This window comes from Rhineura floridana, chromosome 1 (genome assembly GCF_030035675.1).
Source record: "Rhineura floridana isolate rRhiFlo1 chromosome 1, rRhiFlo1.hap2, whole genome shotgun sequence".
In the NCBI taxonomy this organism is placed as follows: Eukaryota; Metazoa; Chordata; class Lepidosauria; order Squamata; family Rhineuridae; genus Rhineura; species Rhineura floridana.
The window spans coordinates 32,220,814-32,239,513 of NC_084480.1; the positions used below are offsets into that span (position 1 = coordinate 32,220,814).

General features: G+C 42.3%; 1 protein-coding gene and 1 long non-coding RNA gene across 2 annotated transcripts in view; one reads left to right on the forward strand and one right to left on the reverse strand.

Annotated features, from left to right (window-relative positions):
* EMB (embigin) overlaps window positions 1-8,400 on the reverse strand; it is a 50,177-nt gene extending 41,777 nt beyond the window's left edge. The window contains exon 1 of the mRNA XM_061617577.1: window positions 8,175-8,400. Within this exon, the coding sequence (XP_061473561.1) occupies window positions 8,175-8,385 (211 nt within the window). The 5' untranslated portion in view covers window positions 8,386-8,400. The remainder of the gene's footprint in view (window positions 1-8,174) is intronic.
* On the forward strand, window positions 7,855-13,262 carry LOC133380397 (uncharacterized). Its single transcript, XR_009761437.1, has 3 exons — window positions 7,855-7,921; window positions 8,054-8,583; window positions 11,850-13,262. It is a non-coding gene; the product is annotated as an uncharacterized LOC133380397 (long non-coding RNA).
* Window positions 13,263-18,700: the final 5,438 nt, after the last annotated feature.

Sequence of the window (18,700 nt, forward strand, 5' to 3'; positions counted from 1 at the left end):
GGGAGGAAGTTATGTGTAGGATTGCACGGCACAAGGCTACTAGGATTGGGGCAGCACAAAGCAGAGATGAGAGGCAAAGAAACTGGGTTGTGGGTATAATTCTCTTAGTGCTAATTATTTCCACATCTTTACTGTTTTGCAATCATTCCCCACAACAGCCACAAGAGAAAAATCCATTAATCATTCAAGAGCTATGTACAGCTTTAAAAAACAAAAACTCCTGAGGCTAAAATTAATTTGCCGCTGCTCCCCCCCCATTCTTCACATTGACCTCCCTCCTTTGTCACCATGCTCTGAGAATATGCTTCACATGTAAAAGGTCCCAGGTTTAATTCCATGGCATCTCCAGGAAGACCCAGGAGATGTGCCAGTCAGTGTGGACAACACTGGACTAGATGGAACAATGGTCTGACCCAGTGCAAGACAGCTTCCTGCCTATTTCTACCAGCTGGTTGGCCTCATCAAGTAAGGAAGTGACACCAAGGTGACACTAGGCATGTAAATTGCAGATAGGTTTTGCTCTAGGGTGGCATCACTTGGTCCAAAATTTGTCCTAGAGGCACTCTGCCTGCAGTCTGCACAAACATTGACATTGTGGAGGTACTTCCCTGCTCCACCGCTACAAGACTGGAGGTGCCATTTATGCATCCCCCAAAAATGAAATACATATCCTCCCTCCCAAAAGGGGACAGATTTATATAAAATTATATGTGCTACGTTTGTGTATATATGCAAATTTAAAAATAATTACTATTATCTATACAGAAATACAATAGATCTCACCAGGAAGACTGGTCAAGCACACCAGCAGGACCACTCTGGGGCTTTCTGCCAGTGTGTTTGCACTGAGCCAACCTCCCTGTCACCTTACCCCTCCACTTCCTGATAAGCAACAGGGACCCACCTGCCAGGAAGCTCAGGTAGTGGCTCTAACACACCCGGCAAGCTGCTTCTGCATCTATGAATGCTCAAAACAATTCATTTCAAATCAGTCATTTCCCTTTAACCCAAAATGAATTCCTTCAAATTTAGGATACGAGATGGGAGCAGCAAATCTCAAGACCGAAGCTTTTTGCATAGATGCCATTCATTTCAAATAAGATCTATGTTCAGAAAAAAAAATCCCATTGGATAGCCCTCTGCACAATAAAAGCACACGCATCAGAGATTGTACATCATTTCAGTTGTTTTTAATCTGGCTCCAGAGCCGGTATCAGCAGGAGGCCTTGTTGGGCATCTGCTGAGGCCCACAGTCCTGCAGGGGACTCTCTGGAGACTCTTTCCCTTTCTCCTCTTTGCCACCTCCACTCACCTACAGTCTCAAAGCATGGCAAGTAATGACAAGGCTACGAAGATACAGCAGCACTCTCCATTTGCCTTGCGCTCTCCCCCAGGTGGTTCTACAGAGTGGGTCCAGAGGTAGAAGGCAAGGGGGTGGGCAGCAGTGCCTTGGACAAGAAGAGATGGCACTGCCCCCAAGGACCACCCAAAACCTTGAGCTGGCACTGATTAGCTATAGGGTTTCATTATGGTTGGAATGGCTTTATAACGATGTATTGTACCGTTGTAACCCACCCTGGAACCCTACGGTGAAAGACAGGTTAAGAAGTCTTTTTATAAATAAAGAATTCACACCCCTAAGCTATGAAAGCCCAGGAGGCTTCAAGCCAAAACTGCAAACGTGTTTACAGTTAGGGCGTCACTCACACTGCAATAATGGGCTTATAATGCCTTAAACCAAAATAAGTTTATGTGGCCTTAAAGGTAAGTGAGTGAAGCAGCTGCCATAGGCAGTGGATGCTGGGTGTTGGAGAACAGAGCTGTGTGCGCCATGTAGCCTACTCTGTGACCCCAAAGCTAGCCTGCTGCTCTCAGGTGCAGTGAAGGGCACTGCCTTGACTTCAGGGCTGAAGTAAGATTTCAACTGCCAATCCAGTCAGCTTCAAAGTGAAGTGGGAGCCATCTTATCCTTCACCTGCAGGAGCAAAATGTGTTGCGCTGATCCTATTACCTATTTTACTGTAACATTTTCATAGTTGCTTAGAGTTCCAGATCTCATGCAAGCCTACATTGGGGTGGGACCAGCAACATAAACCTTTCTGTCCCTTCTAGACCTGGAGCCCCCTTCCCATGGATAACACATGAACGAGCCCTGGGATCTTGATGTTTTTAATGGCATGGCAAGTATCATGCAGAAAGGCTGAAGAGGACTGAAAGGTGGTTGACTGTTGGAAGATTCAGGACAGACAAAATAAAGTCATCATTCACGCGACAGATAGTCAAAACTGTGGAATATGCTTCCAGAAGAGGTATTGATGGCTACCACCTCAGATGGCTTTAAAAGAGGATTTAGACCAGTTTATGGAGAATACTAACCATGATGACTACGTTCTACCCCCACTTTTGGAGGCAGTAAGCTATTTTATACCAGGGGAATGCAGGGAAATGACAGGTGAGGAGAGCACTGTTGTGCTGAGGTTCTGCGAGCAGGCTTCCTGTGGGCATCTGGTTGACCACTGTGAGAAGAGGATGCCGGACTAGATTGGCCATTGGCCTGATCCAGCAGGCTCTTCTTATGCACTTACAGTTCTAGACGGGCAGGCTTCAATAGCTGAGCCTGCTTGCTGAGATGATACAGATATTCAGTCTGGAATCACACTGATTCAGACTGATTTGGATCTTAGGGCAGGAGTAAAGGTAAAGGTGTCCCCGCACTTGTAGTGCGAATTGTTTCCGACTCTTAGGGTGACGTCTTGCGACGTTTACTAGGCAGACCGTATATATGGGGTGGGATTGCCAGTTCCGTCCCCGGCCTTTCTTTACCCCCCCAGCATATGCCGGGTACTCATTTTACCGACCACGGATGTTATTAGGGGCACAGCATGGCCTGTAAATCATATATGTTTTATATGTTTATATGTTCTTAATGATATATACTTACTTTTATCTGGAAGCCACCTTGAGTTCCAGTTTGAAAAAAGGGTGGTATATAAATAAAGATAATAATAATAATGATAAATCTTGTAAGTTATTTCAGAGGCAGGGCCATTTAAAATGCATGCCTTTAAAAAAAAAGTTCCAAAAAAAAAAAGCTCTAACCTAGACAAAATGTCCCTGGTTATTAAGATCATATGAAGAGCCCTGCTGGATCAGACCAAAGGCAGAGCTTGGACACAGGAAAGGGCAGAGCGATCCAGGCCTCCTTCCCTTTGGCAATTGTCACCCTTAATCGCTACTTTTAAGAGGCTATAGCGAGCGTGATTTGGCTGAAGTTTAGGAAAGCCAAAGAATGGGGCTTGTGGTTTACAGACAAATAACTGGGTGTTAGAACAAATTAAACCAGAACTATCACTAGAAGCTAAAATGATGAAGCTGAGGTTATCATACTTTGGACACATAATGAGAAGACATGATTCATTAGAAAAGATAATAATGCTTGGAAAAACAGAAGGAAGTAGAAAAAGAGGAAGGCCAAACAAGAGATGGATTGATTCCATAAAGGAAGCCACAGACCTGAACTTACAAGATCTGAACAGGGTAGTTCATGACAGATGCTCTTGGAGGTCACTGATTCATAGGGTCACCATAATTCATAGTCGACTTGGAGGCACATAACAACAACAACAACCTTTTCTGCCATAGTTTTGAGTGCTGACCTAAGGTCCATCTAGTCAAGCATCCTGCTTTCCACTAATTCAAGCCAGAAGCCTCTGGGAAGCCTACAAACAGGGCCTGTAAAAAAAAAGCCCTCCCCAAAGTTGCTCTTCAGTCGCTCGTGCAACAAAGGCATCCCATCTCTGAGCCTGGAAATTCCATGTAGCCATCACGATGGGCTGATAAGACTAATCATTCATCAGTCTTCTCTAAGCCTCTTTTAAAGCTGTCCTGCATACTAACAACAAGAACAATAGAACAAAAGTGGACAAAAAGGGATGCATCAGGAAGCTTGAAGAAACACACGCACAATCTTTGGGGAGAACTCTAAGGAGAGAACTCCAAACAGTCCAATGAGGACTCAGTGGCAGGGCTGTGGAGTCGGAAGCAATTTTGGGTGGAGTCGGAGTCAGTAGAAATGTACTGACTCAGACTTCAAAATAAAATTAATATTTTAATATTAATATTAATACATTAATATATATTTGCCATTTATGAAGGAGTCAGAGTCGGACAGTAGAAAAATAGAGGAGTCGGAGTCGAAGGTTTGACATACCGACTCCACAGCCCTGCTCAGTGGGCACAAAATACCAACTGACTGTATTTGGGGAGAGCAGAAAACCAGGGAAGATGGAGTGGAGAACAGGCTGGCTGGAACCCTGAACAGGAGCATGCCATGCTGCAAAATTTTGTTGCAGGCCCCTTCGTCTAAGGTAGTGCCCATCTTCATTCTGCGGCAGTGACTTCCATAAATGAATTATCCTTCATTGTGTGAAGTAGTGATTTGCATTTCCTAAATCGGCTGCCAATCAATTTCATTCATGGACCCCAAATTCACTATGCATGAAGCCCTTTCTCATAGTAAAGGGCTACTCCTCCTTCCCACTCAAAATTATTCCTTGGTGTCACTACACAAGATCAACTGTGAATTGCAGATGAATTTTTTTTAACAACTTTGCCATCCGTAGATACCCTCAGCAGAAATGTTACAATTTGAGGCAGTCAAAGCAACATGTCAATGCAAATAGATCAAAACGGAAATGGACTACCTTCAAGTCGATCCCGACTAATGGCTACCCTATGAATAGGGTTTTCATGGTAAGCAGTATTCAGAGGGGTCTGAATCCCCACATAGCCATGAAGCTCACTGGGTGACCTTGGGCCAGTCACTGCCTCTCAACCTCATGAAAACCCTATTCATAGGGTCACCATAAGTCAAATCCAGACTAAGTTGCACTTAGCTCCCATTGAAATCAACTTGTCCCATTGAATGCAGCAGGACCCAAGTGCAATATACTTAATCTGGAGGATCTATGTGTGGTTTTACAGTGTCTTCACAATTTGAAATCTAGTTGTTTGCTAGTTGGAAATTGCTGGCTGTTCTACAGGAAATATCTGATGGCATAACCATTATGCTACAATTAAAAAGAAACACCTGAACACAGGGTAAGGTTAGATATTTTTCAATAGCGTCTTTATAAGCCTAATGAATTGTAATAGAATTCTGGTCTGTAAAGAATGTCGGCATAGACATAATGTGTAATTTGGTGAAACCTTTATCTCAGTTCACTAAACAACAGGAAACACTGAGAACACTTCCTTAGAATGTATTGCGATTCAACCTGCAGGGGTGGGGAGACTGAGATATTGTGCAAAGCAGGGCTTAAAGCAACATGTGTTGAAAAAATAAGGGTAGCCAGGTTAGACTGTAGCAAAATAAATAAAGGCTTGGCCCCACGTTTTGGTCTGAAGGCACATGGGGACACCACCTCACTGAAGCTAAGCAGGTCTGGCCAGTGTCTGGATGGAAGACTGTCTGAGAACCACATCAATGCCACCTTGGGTTCCATGGTGGAAGAAAAGTAGGATGAACATGTATGAAAAATAAATAAATACAGGTGTCTTATGGCATTTGAAATACTAACAAACAAAGAGTTTGCTTCATCAGACAGCTACGGCATTCATTTGGCACATATATAGACTAACACAAAATGGATATAAGAAACTTACTGTAAACAATGGTGATAAATTGCCATTAAACACTAGGTAAATACATGGCTATTGCATGCCTGTTTATCTGCCAGCTGTGGATAACATTTCAGGCTGTTGTGGGCCCTAATCCACAAAAGCTTACTAGACAATAAATCTCTTAATATGCCTCAAGACTGTTTAACATAACAAAGCAGAATTTGTATCTGTTGCTGATATACTGGGAAAGAGGACTCTCAAACCACTTACTAAGAAGACCCTTGTTCTGTAGTGTCCTTGATACCCATCAGGGCCTAACTAGATACAATCATAGAGTTGGAAGGGATCTCAAAGGTCATCTAGCTCCACCCCAGCTGCCACAAAGTCTACTAATAGAAGAGAGTCCACTACAATCTGAGGCAGTCTGTTCCACTGTTGAACAGTTTGCACCATGCGGACGTTCCTTCTAATGTTACATCTAAATTCCTTTTCATGTAGTTTGAGCCCACAGATTTGGGTCCTACTCCCTGAAGCAACAGAGAACAAGCTTGCTCCATCAATTCTGTGCATGTCCTACAAGTATCTGAAGACTGCTATCACATTTCCCCTTCATCTCTCCTCTAAGCTAAACATACCCACCTCCTTCAACTTCTCCTCATAAGACTTGTATAAGGTCCACACCATACATTTCAAGCACATCCAACCCACATTTAAAGCACATGACTTCCCCCAAAGAATCATGGGAACTGTAGTTTAATGGTGCTAGGAATTTGCTGTGAGGGGAAAACCAGAGTTCCCAGATTCTTTAGGAAATTAATGTGTTTTAAATGTGCATTGGATGTGCTTTACATATATGGTGTGGATCTGCCCTTGGTATCTAATCTAAAGCGAACATGTGGCTACCTGTAACTGCTGGCTTTCCAGGAATGTCTAGCGCAAGGGTTCCCAAACTGTGGTCCATGGGCTCTTGGCATGCCTGTGGATTTGTGGTTGAAGATGGGAGATGCCACATCCAGCACAGTAAGCATACTGATTTTTAATTTTATTTTCATTGCTTACATTGTATTTTATTGTACTGCAATTTGAATTCTATGGAATACAAATTACAATACAACTCAATTTAAATTCAAATTGTTATACAATAAAATACAAAATATAAAATTAATTATAAAAATCAATTTACAATTAAAAATCATACAACATCTATGTACCACCCCTTTAAAGTAAAATGAATGTTGACTGATATGGCAACTCCCTATGGTCAAAGAAAAACAATATAACATTTTGACCTTTTGAAATGATGAGTGGCATTTCTTCATCACTGAATGGATACACCACTGCCACACATCTGAAATTAACCCTTGAGTCTCTACTATAATCTCATTTTACACTTCCTTTGTTGGAGATAAAGGCACAGAATTTTTCTAAGGGCAAAGTACATGAATAATATTTGATATTACAGCAACATCTATAAGCTGGATCCACTGATGGGGTTGGGTTGGGCTGGGGCCAGTGAGGGGCCCCTCTGAGCTTCTGGGCCTTAGCCAGTGCCCTACTTGGCCCACTATGGGAGTTGGGCCTGGGGAGAGGGCTGTTGTTCTAAGATCCTGCTTGCAGGCTTCCTACAGGCATCTGGTTGGCTACTGAGAGAACAGGATGCTGAACTAGATAGGCCTTTGGCTTTAAGTCATCAGTTCTTACTCTTGGGAGGGCAGAATTGAATACAGTGGGGTCAACTGGCAATGAAATGCAAGTTTGCGACCAATCACGTACAGCGTAGATGCATCCAAAATAAAGCAATTCACAGCTACAACCACGAGAGATCATCCTGGCATTGCTAAGCTAATTTCGCAGGTAATGCTACTCCCACGAGCACAGTCTTCAGGGAAGAAAACTATTGTCCGCCTGCTCTTTACCACCTGCTGGAATCACCCCATCCAGCTTCTTTCCCCTCCCCATGTAAATAAACTAGGACAAGGAGGCAACTTTTACAAAGAGATAGGAAAGAGAACATGAACGAGTCTCCTAAAAGGGGGGGGGGAGTTGGGGAACCCCTTGCATATTTTCAAGTTGTATCTGAACAGGGCTCGGTTGATTTTGTTTTTAAAGATGCTCACAGTCCTAAGGTAGGAATTAACCTTTGTAGCTTTTAGGGGCGGTGGAGTAGGGGGCGTTCAGAACGCTACAAAGCAAACAGCCTAGATTAGTTGTCCTGAAACCAAGCAGAACATTACTTCTCTGAAGCATCCCACGTCTCCCGAATAAATTAACCCCTGGTTGGGGCCATTTCTTAAAAACAGTAATAATTACTCTTCTAAAAAAAAAACAAAACCTTGAAGCGTTTAGTCCCTCCCTTGATCTGGGAATACTAATAATCTGTCTTTTGTGTATTTCTCTTTTTTTTCCCCACCTTGAAATAAACCTTCCCAAGGTGACTGATCACCTTGGGGACAGAAACGCAGCGACGACCATCCTCTTCTGGACGTCTGCCTAGCCTACCAGCGCCCCCGAGATACGCAAGGGAGACCGATAGCGGAGATTAACAGCGTTACCTGCAAGAGTGCTGCTACTGCCAGCATCCGAGAAACCCGAAGCAGTAAGGAAAAGAAGGAGCTGGAGGGAGCGCGACGCCACGGAGGAGCTCATGTTGCTTGCTACCGGGACAAGCTTCAGCAACAGCAATGCAACGAGGCTTGGATGCTTGCTCAGCAGCGCCCCGCCTGGCCGCTCAAGCAACAGGGCCTCGTTTTTTGAAACAGCCATTGCCCTGACGCTAAACTAATAACAGGAGCCTGACGTCAAAAGGATCCATCGACGAGCGGATCATTTACCGGGCTGGGCCCCCAAGTAAAAACAGCAGCAGAAAACGAGAAGAAAAATCTGGCCATCGCAAAGTTATTTAGAATCCAGAGCCTTTCTGGGAACGATCAGGGAAGGACCATAGCTCAGTGGTAGAGAATGGTAAGTGTGCTTGTTTGTTTGCTTAATTTATATACCGCTTCGTATTTCAACAGAAACCTCCAAGCGGTTTACAAATGCCAACGAAAAGGAATTAATGCAAGAATCAAGATAAGAAATAGAATACAAATCCCACTTTCAAAACCAAACAATGCTAGTACTGCTACAGGCAATAATAAAAGTCCATGTTTTAAGTAACAAAATGAAAGAAATATCTTTTAAACAAAAAGTATATACAAAAAAAACACATGATAGAATCATAGAATCATAGAGTTGGAAGGGGCCTTGTAGGCCATCGAGTCCAACCCCCTGCTCACAGTAGGAAATCCACAGCTAGAGCATCTCCCGCAGATAGCTGTCCAGCCTCTGCTTGAAGACATCCAGTGAAGGGGATCCCACCACCTCCCTAGGCAGTCGGTTCCATTGCCGAACCGCCCTTGGATTGCCAAGATCACTCACCTGCAGTGAATTTTATTTATTTATTACATTTATATACTGCCCCATAGCCGAAGCTCTCTGGGTGATATACAGCAATTAAAAACATTAAAAACAAATATACAAATTTTAAAACAAAAAAACAATTTAAAAACACAATTTAAAAAATTAAAAACAATTTTAAAACACATGCTAAAATGCCTGGAGAAGAGGAAAGTCTTGACCTGAGGGCAGCTGTGTTGATTCATTATTACAAGTGGACACATCTGGCAGATCAGCAGTACAAGACTCAGTTGACTGCAATCCTACAATAGTTTACTGAATAATGAGTGAGTCCATTGGCCTTTCCTTGGCCTTAATTTACCAATAAACTGAAGAATGAAAAGTTTATTGAACGCAGTGGTACTTACTTCTGACTGGCTAGGTTCAAGTCCTGAAATACATTATGTTTTAACAGAAGATTTTCAACCAGCTAGAAAACAACCTTTTAGCTTTTTATGAGAAATACAGTCATGCAAACCTGAAGCAGGCACCCCATTAACAAAAAGTATCTAATCTCTGTGTGATTTTTTTCTCAGTAGTTGACTTATAACGGGTACTAAATCTGCCACAAGCAAACTTGGATACCTCATTCAGTGCCAGGTTAAGGAAGATCTCATCTGTTAATGACCTGGAACTCTAGTAGATGATGTCATTGTTCCTGTTCTGGGGAAAAGGTCCTAGAGCCGTGCTCCCTGGCATTCCCCCTTCACAATGCCACTGTTAGCAGACAACTTGCTTTTCACATAGAAGGTCTCAGGTTCTGTGGCATCTCCAGCTAAAAGAATTGGACTGCAGGCAATGGAAAAGGTCTCTGAGACTCCAGAAAATGCTGCCAGTAAGAGTACGTAACCTGACTAGATATTTATTTATTTAAAATATTTCTATCCCGCCCTTCTACCCTATAATAGGGCACTCAGGGCGGCTTTCAAAAATAAAATCAAACACGTACATAATAAAATTGTAAACAATAAAATCACAAAAACATTAAAATAAATTAAAATACATAAAATACTATATATACACACACACACGTATATAGGGAGTGGTACTAAAGGCAGGTTCCTAGGTTAGACTCTTATACAAGTTTACTCAAAAGTAGGTTCTACTGGGCTCAGTGTTGGGCTTGCTCCCTGATAAGTGTGTTTATATTTTAGCCTGAATGGATGGATGTGCACACGAAAGGTACAGGGCAGAGCTTGGAAAAGTTACTTTTTTGAACTACAACTCCCATCAGCCCCAGCCAGCAATGCCACTGGATTGGGCTCATGGGAGTTGTAGTTCAAAAAAGTAACTTTTCCAAGCTCTGGTACAGGGTAAGTCAAAACAACAGCAACAGTGCTAGGTTTGGAAAGACAGGTCTGGCTTCCTTTATGATATCTGTTATTTTTTGTTTTTTATGCTGCTCTGCTAGCATTTAAGCTTTTTTACAAGAAGTCTAACGTGTCTGTAACTGTAATGACTGGATTGACAATGTTGCCATTTTATTCTGTTTTGCTATAGCCATTTTGGGACGACCTTGAACTTAACAAGCAGCATTTTTTAAAAAACCACTTAAATAAATGAATCTGTTCAAAAAGACTGCCAGCAACCTTTGTTTACTTTTCATAGAATCATAAAGTTTTAAGGTATATTTAATCCAATATTTATATCTAATCCAACCCCCTGCATCTCCAAAGCAGGATGCAACAACTGTGGCATTCCTGAAAGACAGCCATCTAGTCTCAAATACTTCCAGTTGAAGGTATTGTTATAGGACTGGGGGTTGTTTGGATGGCATCTCTGAGTTCCCTCCAAGCCCATGGCTTTTATGTCTGTAAGGTGGGATTCTGTAGCACAGCCTTTCCCAACCAGTGTGCCTCCAGATGTTGTTGGACCACAACTCCCATTAGCCTCAGCCAGCATTGCCAATGGTCAGGAAGATGGGAGTTGTGGTCCAACAACATCTGGAGGCACACTGGTTGGGAAAGGCTGCTGTAGCAGAAGGTACAGGCTAAGTGATCAAGCCAGTCTTCTTGTTAACTTAATTGCTCTAACCCAGCCTGTTAAGCAGCATTTCTACATAACCAAAGAGTTGGTGATGTTTCCCTAGAAAAAACTAGCTACTAATGCTTCCTGAAAGAGGGAGCAGACTTCCCCCATCACCTGGCTGGAGGCCACATCATCCTAGGTATAGGAGGTCAGGGGCCAGTCTTTAGCTCAACCAGTCTGGAGCTAGGAGCTGGGAAGACACAGAGGCTTCACTTGCTATCTGTGCTCTGAACTCCCTTAGAAACCTAATGGTGGAACAAGATCTGATGGAGTATTAATATTTCTTTCTTTATTTCAATTATATCCCATGTTTCCTCCAAGGAGCTCAAGGTGGCGGACAAACTCCCCCCCCGATTTTATCCTCACAACAACCCTGTGAGGTAGGTTTGACCAGGAGACATTGACTACCACAAGGTCACCCAGTGAGCTTCATGGCCGAGCAGAGATTGGAACTCTGGTCTCCCAAATCCCAGTCCGACAGTAACCACTATGCCACACTTGCTCTGTGAGTCCCTACTAGGTTATACATGGGTAAATTAAACCATATATAATGGTTTTATGTATGTAGTGAAGACACTATGGTCTTTAGCGCCTTTCATTCCAAGGAAACAGAAACCAAGGTATGTCCTGGCCCCCCTGGAGTCTCTCACTGTGCAGGGTGCACTAGCTGTTTTTACAGAGGCTGCCGGGAGGATGGGCTCATTAAGGCTAGGCAAGGAAATAAACTCTAGCTCTGACTTCTGTGTTTGATTGGGCCACCACAGATCTAATCTCATAAATCTGGATCATAAAGAAGAACCCTTCTGGACAGACAATGGTCAGCCAGGCAAGCAGGGCATGACGCCACCAGCAACAGCACCTTCTCTTCCATCAGCTTGTATTTAGTGGCTCAGCAATCTCTGAAGATATGATAGACCCATTCTCCTTGAATTAGCCTAATCCCCTTTTAATGCCTTCTAAGCTGGTGCCCATTACACCTTGTGATGGTGGAATTCCAGGCATTTCTTTTGTGTTGTATGTACTTCCTTTTGTGTTAAACTGGCAATCTGTAGTGTTGTGAAAGGGGGAGAAAAATATATTTGCCCTTTTTTACCATACAATTTCCTAAACTTCTGTTATATAGATATCATATATATATATATATATATATCTTGCAACACAATCCTATAAACAAAAGTAAGGTCCATTGAATAAACCCATGTAATTGTAGCCTGAGGCATTGTCTCCAAAAACAGATGTCTCAAATGCATTAGCCTTTCTTTGTATTATGCTTCAACCTCTGGATCATTCAGTGTTTTGATAATTTTGGTTGCCATATCCTCTATCATTTCTAGCTCTAAAATATCCTTTTTTGTGGTGAGGCAACCAGTACTACACAGAGTATTCCAAAAGTTACTCCACCATAGATTTCTATAAAGGTATGACAATACTACCTGTTTCAATTTCAGCCCCATTCTTAGTAATTTAAGAATGCCTTTTCCTGCCACCAGACAGAATTTTTCATTGAGCTGGCCAGTTCAGACCCCATCAGTGCATATGGGAAGTTTTTTTGCCCCAATGGGTATCACGTACGCTTTTTTCATTGATTTAACACCACTGCCCATTTAAATTGAGCCATCTGTAAACCTTGGCTAACTCCTAACTTCAAATCATTTGTAAATACCAATAGCATTGGTTCCTAATATGGATCCTTGAAAAACCCTGCTGTTTATCGATTGATTTGTACCCACTGATTTTAGTTCTCAGGTGTATGCCATCAGTATCAAGAGTAAAGAGAAAAACATTCACCTGAAGTTGATGCAGTGTGGATAGGCGCTGATCACTTGAAATGACAATACTTAATCTTCATGTTCAGTGCAGGACATTGTGACCAGATACTTGTAACAAAGAAAATATTGAAATTACTTCTTTGTATTATTGAAACTGTGACTTGATGAAGTGAAACAAAAATGTTTTTAAATTTAGTTAGCTAGGAATATTTGTATGCTGCCCTATAACCTAAAGTACTCTTGGTAGCCTTTTCTAAGGGCTCACTAGGATTAAGCTTTGACGTCTGTTTTAAATGACAGAACTCAGCCCTGAACATGTGAAGTATTAATAAATATAAGAATATCTCTGAGTGTGTGCAGAGTGATTTATTCTTCTCAACTCTTGTCTCACCTGTGCTAGACTAATAAGGTAGGGTTCATTTATATGTATGTATCAATATGACAAATAGGTGTTCAAATATATGTGAAAATACAGGTTCACGGAAAGCTGGTGTTGGTGGCTGTGATTTTCTTTTGAGTGTATAACCCATGGCAAACTTAAATTTGGTGCTATTTATTGTGTGAAATGGCCCTTAGAGGGTACTGTTTTCTGGCACATTTGGTTTCTGATATAACTTTTTTTTTAAGTATTTAACCTGACTTTTAAAAAGACCTGCTTCTCCCACTCTTTGCAGCATAGCTAATGAGGAACTATATACAGTATACAATACATTAATTTCTGACAGGCCAAATTCAAATCAAATTCTTAAGGCTTCTGGCTGCCTATTCCTTTGACAAGTAGATTCTTAATTAATAGTCTGCATGGAGCTTGCTGGTGTTTCATCAGTGGGAGCTGATTCTTAGGAAATGAGTCTCCTTAATACCTGGGGAGCTCACTGTGTTTATCAATGAGATACGCATCAGAGCTTGGAAGAGGCAACACCCTTCCAGCTGAGAGGAAGCAGCAAAGGTGGAAGGGGGGGTTGGAGATAATTAGGGGAGAGTTTCTGTCTGCCAATTGTTTAACAATAGCAACAGCAATATAGTTTTCCACCTAAATTAGGCTGCTGAGCAGGCTTAGCAAGAGTAGACTTTTGTGTGAAAGGGTTGTGAGCTCACTGAGCTTTGCGGATACCATGGACTGAGAAAAAGACAAATAATTGGGTGTCAGAACAAATTAAACCAGAACTATCACTAGATGCTAAAATAATGAAACTGAGGTTATCATACTTAGGACACATAATGAGAAGACATGATTCACTAGAAAAGATAATAATGCTGGGGAAAACAAGGGAATAGAAAAAGAGGAAGGCCAAACAAGCGATGGATTGATTCCATACAGGAAGCCACAGGCCTGAACTTACAAGATCTGAACAGGGTGGTTTACAACAGATGCTCTTGGAGGTCACTGATTCATAGGGTCGCCATGAGTTGTAATTGACTTAACAGCATATAACAACAGGCCCAGAATGTGTTCAGAGGCACCTTGTTCTCTGATTCTAACTCTGTGTCTGTGGCACCTGGCTCTGGTTACTAGCTCCTGGAAGTTCTAGTAAATAAAACAAAGCACATTCAACAATCCTGAAGTCTGTCTATGGTTGCTCTACCTGGAGTTAGCTGAAAGCAGATTGCACATTATTGGGGGAATGCCCAGGATGCTTTTACTTTCTGGGAGATTCTTTGTCTTGTAGGATGGTCTGCCTGTATACGTTTGTAAATAAACCATATATTACAAAGGCAATGTAAAGTCTGCAGTTTTGTCTTAACTAAAGGAAAACCAAATCTGATAGTCGTGTTCTCTGGAAATTCCTGCCACTTGGGAACATAGGGTAGAAGTGCATAACAGCTTATTTTTTATTACAAGAGCAGTGTAGGAAAAATAAAAGAACCACATATCTATAGGAAGTGGCAGAGAATGAGATTGCCTCCAAACTCTCAGTATTTTGCAGGGGGGATTCAGGTACATATTGGAAATTTAGGTTTGCACAATTAAAGTGTGATGAGAATAATTAAGTGTGTTAAAGTGTTCTGGCACAATATATCTAATTTTTCAAAGAAGTCACTGACTTCTTCCAGTTAGGTAAGTAACAGGGAAATGAACAGAAAATTGTAGGATATTGACTGGAAGATGCATGACCTCTGCACAAGTCAGGTTGAATGCTCATTATCATATAACCTCCCTGCAAACAAAAAAGAACAAATGTTCAATAAAGAGCAGATGTCATAGAACCTCTGTGAAAGTTTTTTGCATGCAAATCAAGATGAATTGTCAATAAACAGGTCATCTGGAAGAGCCCTGAGTATATAAGTAACATATAATAATGTGATTGGCTCTCTAGATCCAGTTGCCACTTGGAATGCAATAGATGAATTCCCAAGGGATCCCATCAATAATTTAACATGTTCAGTGCAAAATAAGTCCAGCAAGGACTGAGCACAAGCTGCCTCTCTACCTCCTGCTCTACAAACAGCCGGGAATGGACAGCTTGGGCTGGATTCTTAGGGTGGTGTAGTGGTTAGAATGTTGGGCTAAGACCTGGAGACTAGGATTCAGATCTCACATCCAGGAATGACCTTCAACTAGTCACTATCTCTCAGCCTACCCTACTTCACAGGGTTGTTGTGAAGGGAAAATGGAGAGGGGCGAAGCATGTCAGCCACCTTGAACTCCTTGGAGGAAAGGTGGAATATAAATGTAATAAATAATCATTCACAATAAAGTCTGGCAAGTATTTTGACCCCTAAATATGTTGCAACATAGAAGTAGAATATTTCCATTCATTCTTTTTGAACACTTATACCCACACACCCTCCTCCACAGCTGTGGGTTTTAATGCTAAATCTCTGTAGTTGCAATGAATGGATTGTTATTTTGCACAGTAATGTCTCCAGTGAGCGCTGTGATGTTCCTGCTTGTAGGGTAAATATGGTAAGTGCTGTTTATATAGAAGACATATGGTAAGTGGAGTGAAAGAGAAGGGGGGAGTACATGAGCAGTAGAATGCTGGATGATTGGCTGAGCGTTTGAATGGCTGGGAGTATAAATGGAAGAATGACAGTTGAATCTGGGTGGATGTTGGGAGTGTGGAGAAAGAGGTGTTTGAGGGTGGAGGTCAGGAGTGTGGAGAAAGAGGGAGTTGGAGTTCTGATTAATAATAAGTCAAGTACAAAACAGGAATAGATGAAACCATACGTTTGTGAAACATTCTAAAACTAATCTTGTTATTTCTGATCTTTAATAAATACTTATTTGGTTTACCAAAGGCCTGATCCTTGGCTGGGGGATATACATACCAGAAGGGAGGGCAAGGTAATTACCAAGGCTGAACAGAAACAGTATCTAATGGTGGCAGCGGTGAAAGGAGGAATAATAACAATTCAAGTATCCAGAGCAACCCAGAGTTGTATGCGTTATCTATAAAGATACAAGGGGGTTGGGAACAGCATAAGCACGCAGTCACAAAAGTAACCAGCTAGAGAGAGACTCAGGCAAAGTCTCTGGGAGTATTGGTTATAGGACGAGACTGGTGGTGTTGCCTAGCAGGGGAATCTAGTGAGATCTGTGCTAGAGCGGAGTGAGAAACCATATAAAGGACGGTCCGGACTGGTGGTATCCCTGGTGGTGCCTAGTGAAAGGCAGTAGCCACAAGCAGGTGGGAACCTGACAGGGAGAACCAGGGAAGGACGTCACAAGCGCTTAAAGTTCTTTCAGCTCATTTTTGTACAAAAATTCCAAGGCAACATGGAACTGTTCAGACTTATTTATAAGTATAATCCATTAAACCCCTCACTTTGGTATCTATTGGAATCAGCCTCTTGTGACATCAAATATACAAGGAGAGTAGCAGTGACTAAAGAACAAAGTAAACTTTAAATGAAAGGATTATATAGAAAAGAGAAGCAATTAAAAACCTCTAAACCAGGGATCATGAATGGCTGAGGTCCAAATACAAAGGCCCATTAAATGGCCTCGAAGACTTCCCATGCAGTCCTAACAGTGTAAAACATCAATAAGACTTTTAAAGAAGCTGTATTGCAATCCCTATAAACAAATATATGCTAAATAATCAAGGAAAGCAGACTGGACCGATGTGATTTAATCATGATCTTCATATATAAACCCTCTCCTTGAACGTTCACTCTCTATCCTAAAGAGCATCAGTATAACCTTTAGGGTATCTTCAGGATGTGGTAAATCTTGAATCTCATGAAGGTGTTAAGGTCAAGGTCTGTGCAGTGTGAGAGCCAGTGTGGCATAGTGGTTAGAGTACTGGAATGGGTCCTGGGAGACCAGGATTCAAATCCCTGCTCAGCCATGAAGCTCACTGGGTGACCTTGGGCCAGTCACTGTCTCTCAGCTTTACCTACCTCACAGGGTTGTTGTGAGGATAAAATCTGGGTGTGTAGACCATCTTGAGCACCATGGAGGAAAGATGGTGCGTGTGTGTGTGTGTGGAGCAACCAGTTGCAAAGCATTTTAACATCGAGGGTCACAGCCTGTTGGACTTTTCCATAACAGCGATAGAGATGCCAGCAGATCCAACAGCATTGACCAAAAGGGAGAACTTTTGGATTTACTCTCTGGACACATTGGCACCACATGGCCTGAACCTGGAGGACGGTACCACCACTACTTAGCTTCTGCAAATGAAGCCCCTCTGAGCATTCCATCCTCAAAGCTCTATAACTGCCACCTCGGTAACAGCATTTGTATGTTAGCAGCTGATGAAGGCGGAAGCTGAAACGTTTTGTTAAGACAATAAAAACCTCTGTTTGGTTAATCACAATGTGTGTGTATATATATATTTAAAATGTACATAGGGGTTAGGGTAGATATTCTGATGGCTAAAAGTTGCATCTTTGTGAGCTTACCCATGGCAAAAGCAAACACTGTAATGCCCTGAAGCTTTCATGTTTGAGCCACCTAGTGGTCAAAAGACCAAACAGTTGTTTTGTCAAACATGCTCCTGGAAAGACGGTGGTAGGAGTACTTTGCGTTTCTCGCGTGGCTTCCATATACACATGCAGACTATGGTTTGGTTCACATAAAACTGAGCAAGGCCAATCTTTTCATTAGGCAGAGTGAAGCAGCTGCCATAGGCAGTGGATGCTGGGTGTTGGACAACAGAGCTGTGTGCTCCATGTAGCCTGCTCTGTGACCCCAAAGCTAGCCTGCTGCTCTCAGGTGCAGTGAAGGGCATTGCCTTGACTTCAGGGCTGAAGTAAGATTTTAACTGCCAATCCAGTCAGCTTCAAAGTGAAGTGGGGGCCATCTTATCCTTCACCTGCAGGAGCAAAATGTGTTGCGCTGATCCCATTACTTAGAATCATTTTACTGGAACATTTTCATAGTTGCTTAGAGTTCCAGATCTCATGCAAGCCTACACTGGGGTGGGACCAGCAACATAAACCTTTCTGTCCCTTCTAGACCTGGAGCCCCCTTCCCATGGATAACACATGAACGAGCCCTGGGATCTTGATGTTTTTAATGGCATGGCAAGTATCATGCAGAAAGGCTGAAGAGGACTGAAAGGTGGTTGACTGTTGGAAGATTCAGGACAGACAAAATAAAGTCATCATTCACGCGACAGATAGTCAAAACTGTGGAATATGCTTCCAGAAGAGGTATTGATGGCTACCAACTCAGATGGCTTTAAAAGAGGATTTAGACCAGTTTATGGAGAATACTAACCATGATGACTACGTTCTACCCCCACTTTTGGAGGCAGTAAGCTATTTTATACCAGAGGAATGCAGGGGAATTACAGGTGAGGAGAGCACTGTTGTGCTGAGGTTCTGCGAGCAGGCTTCCTGTGGGCATCTGGTTGACCACTGTGAGAAGAGGATGCCGGACTAGATTGGCCATT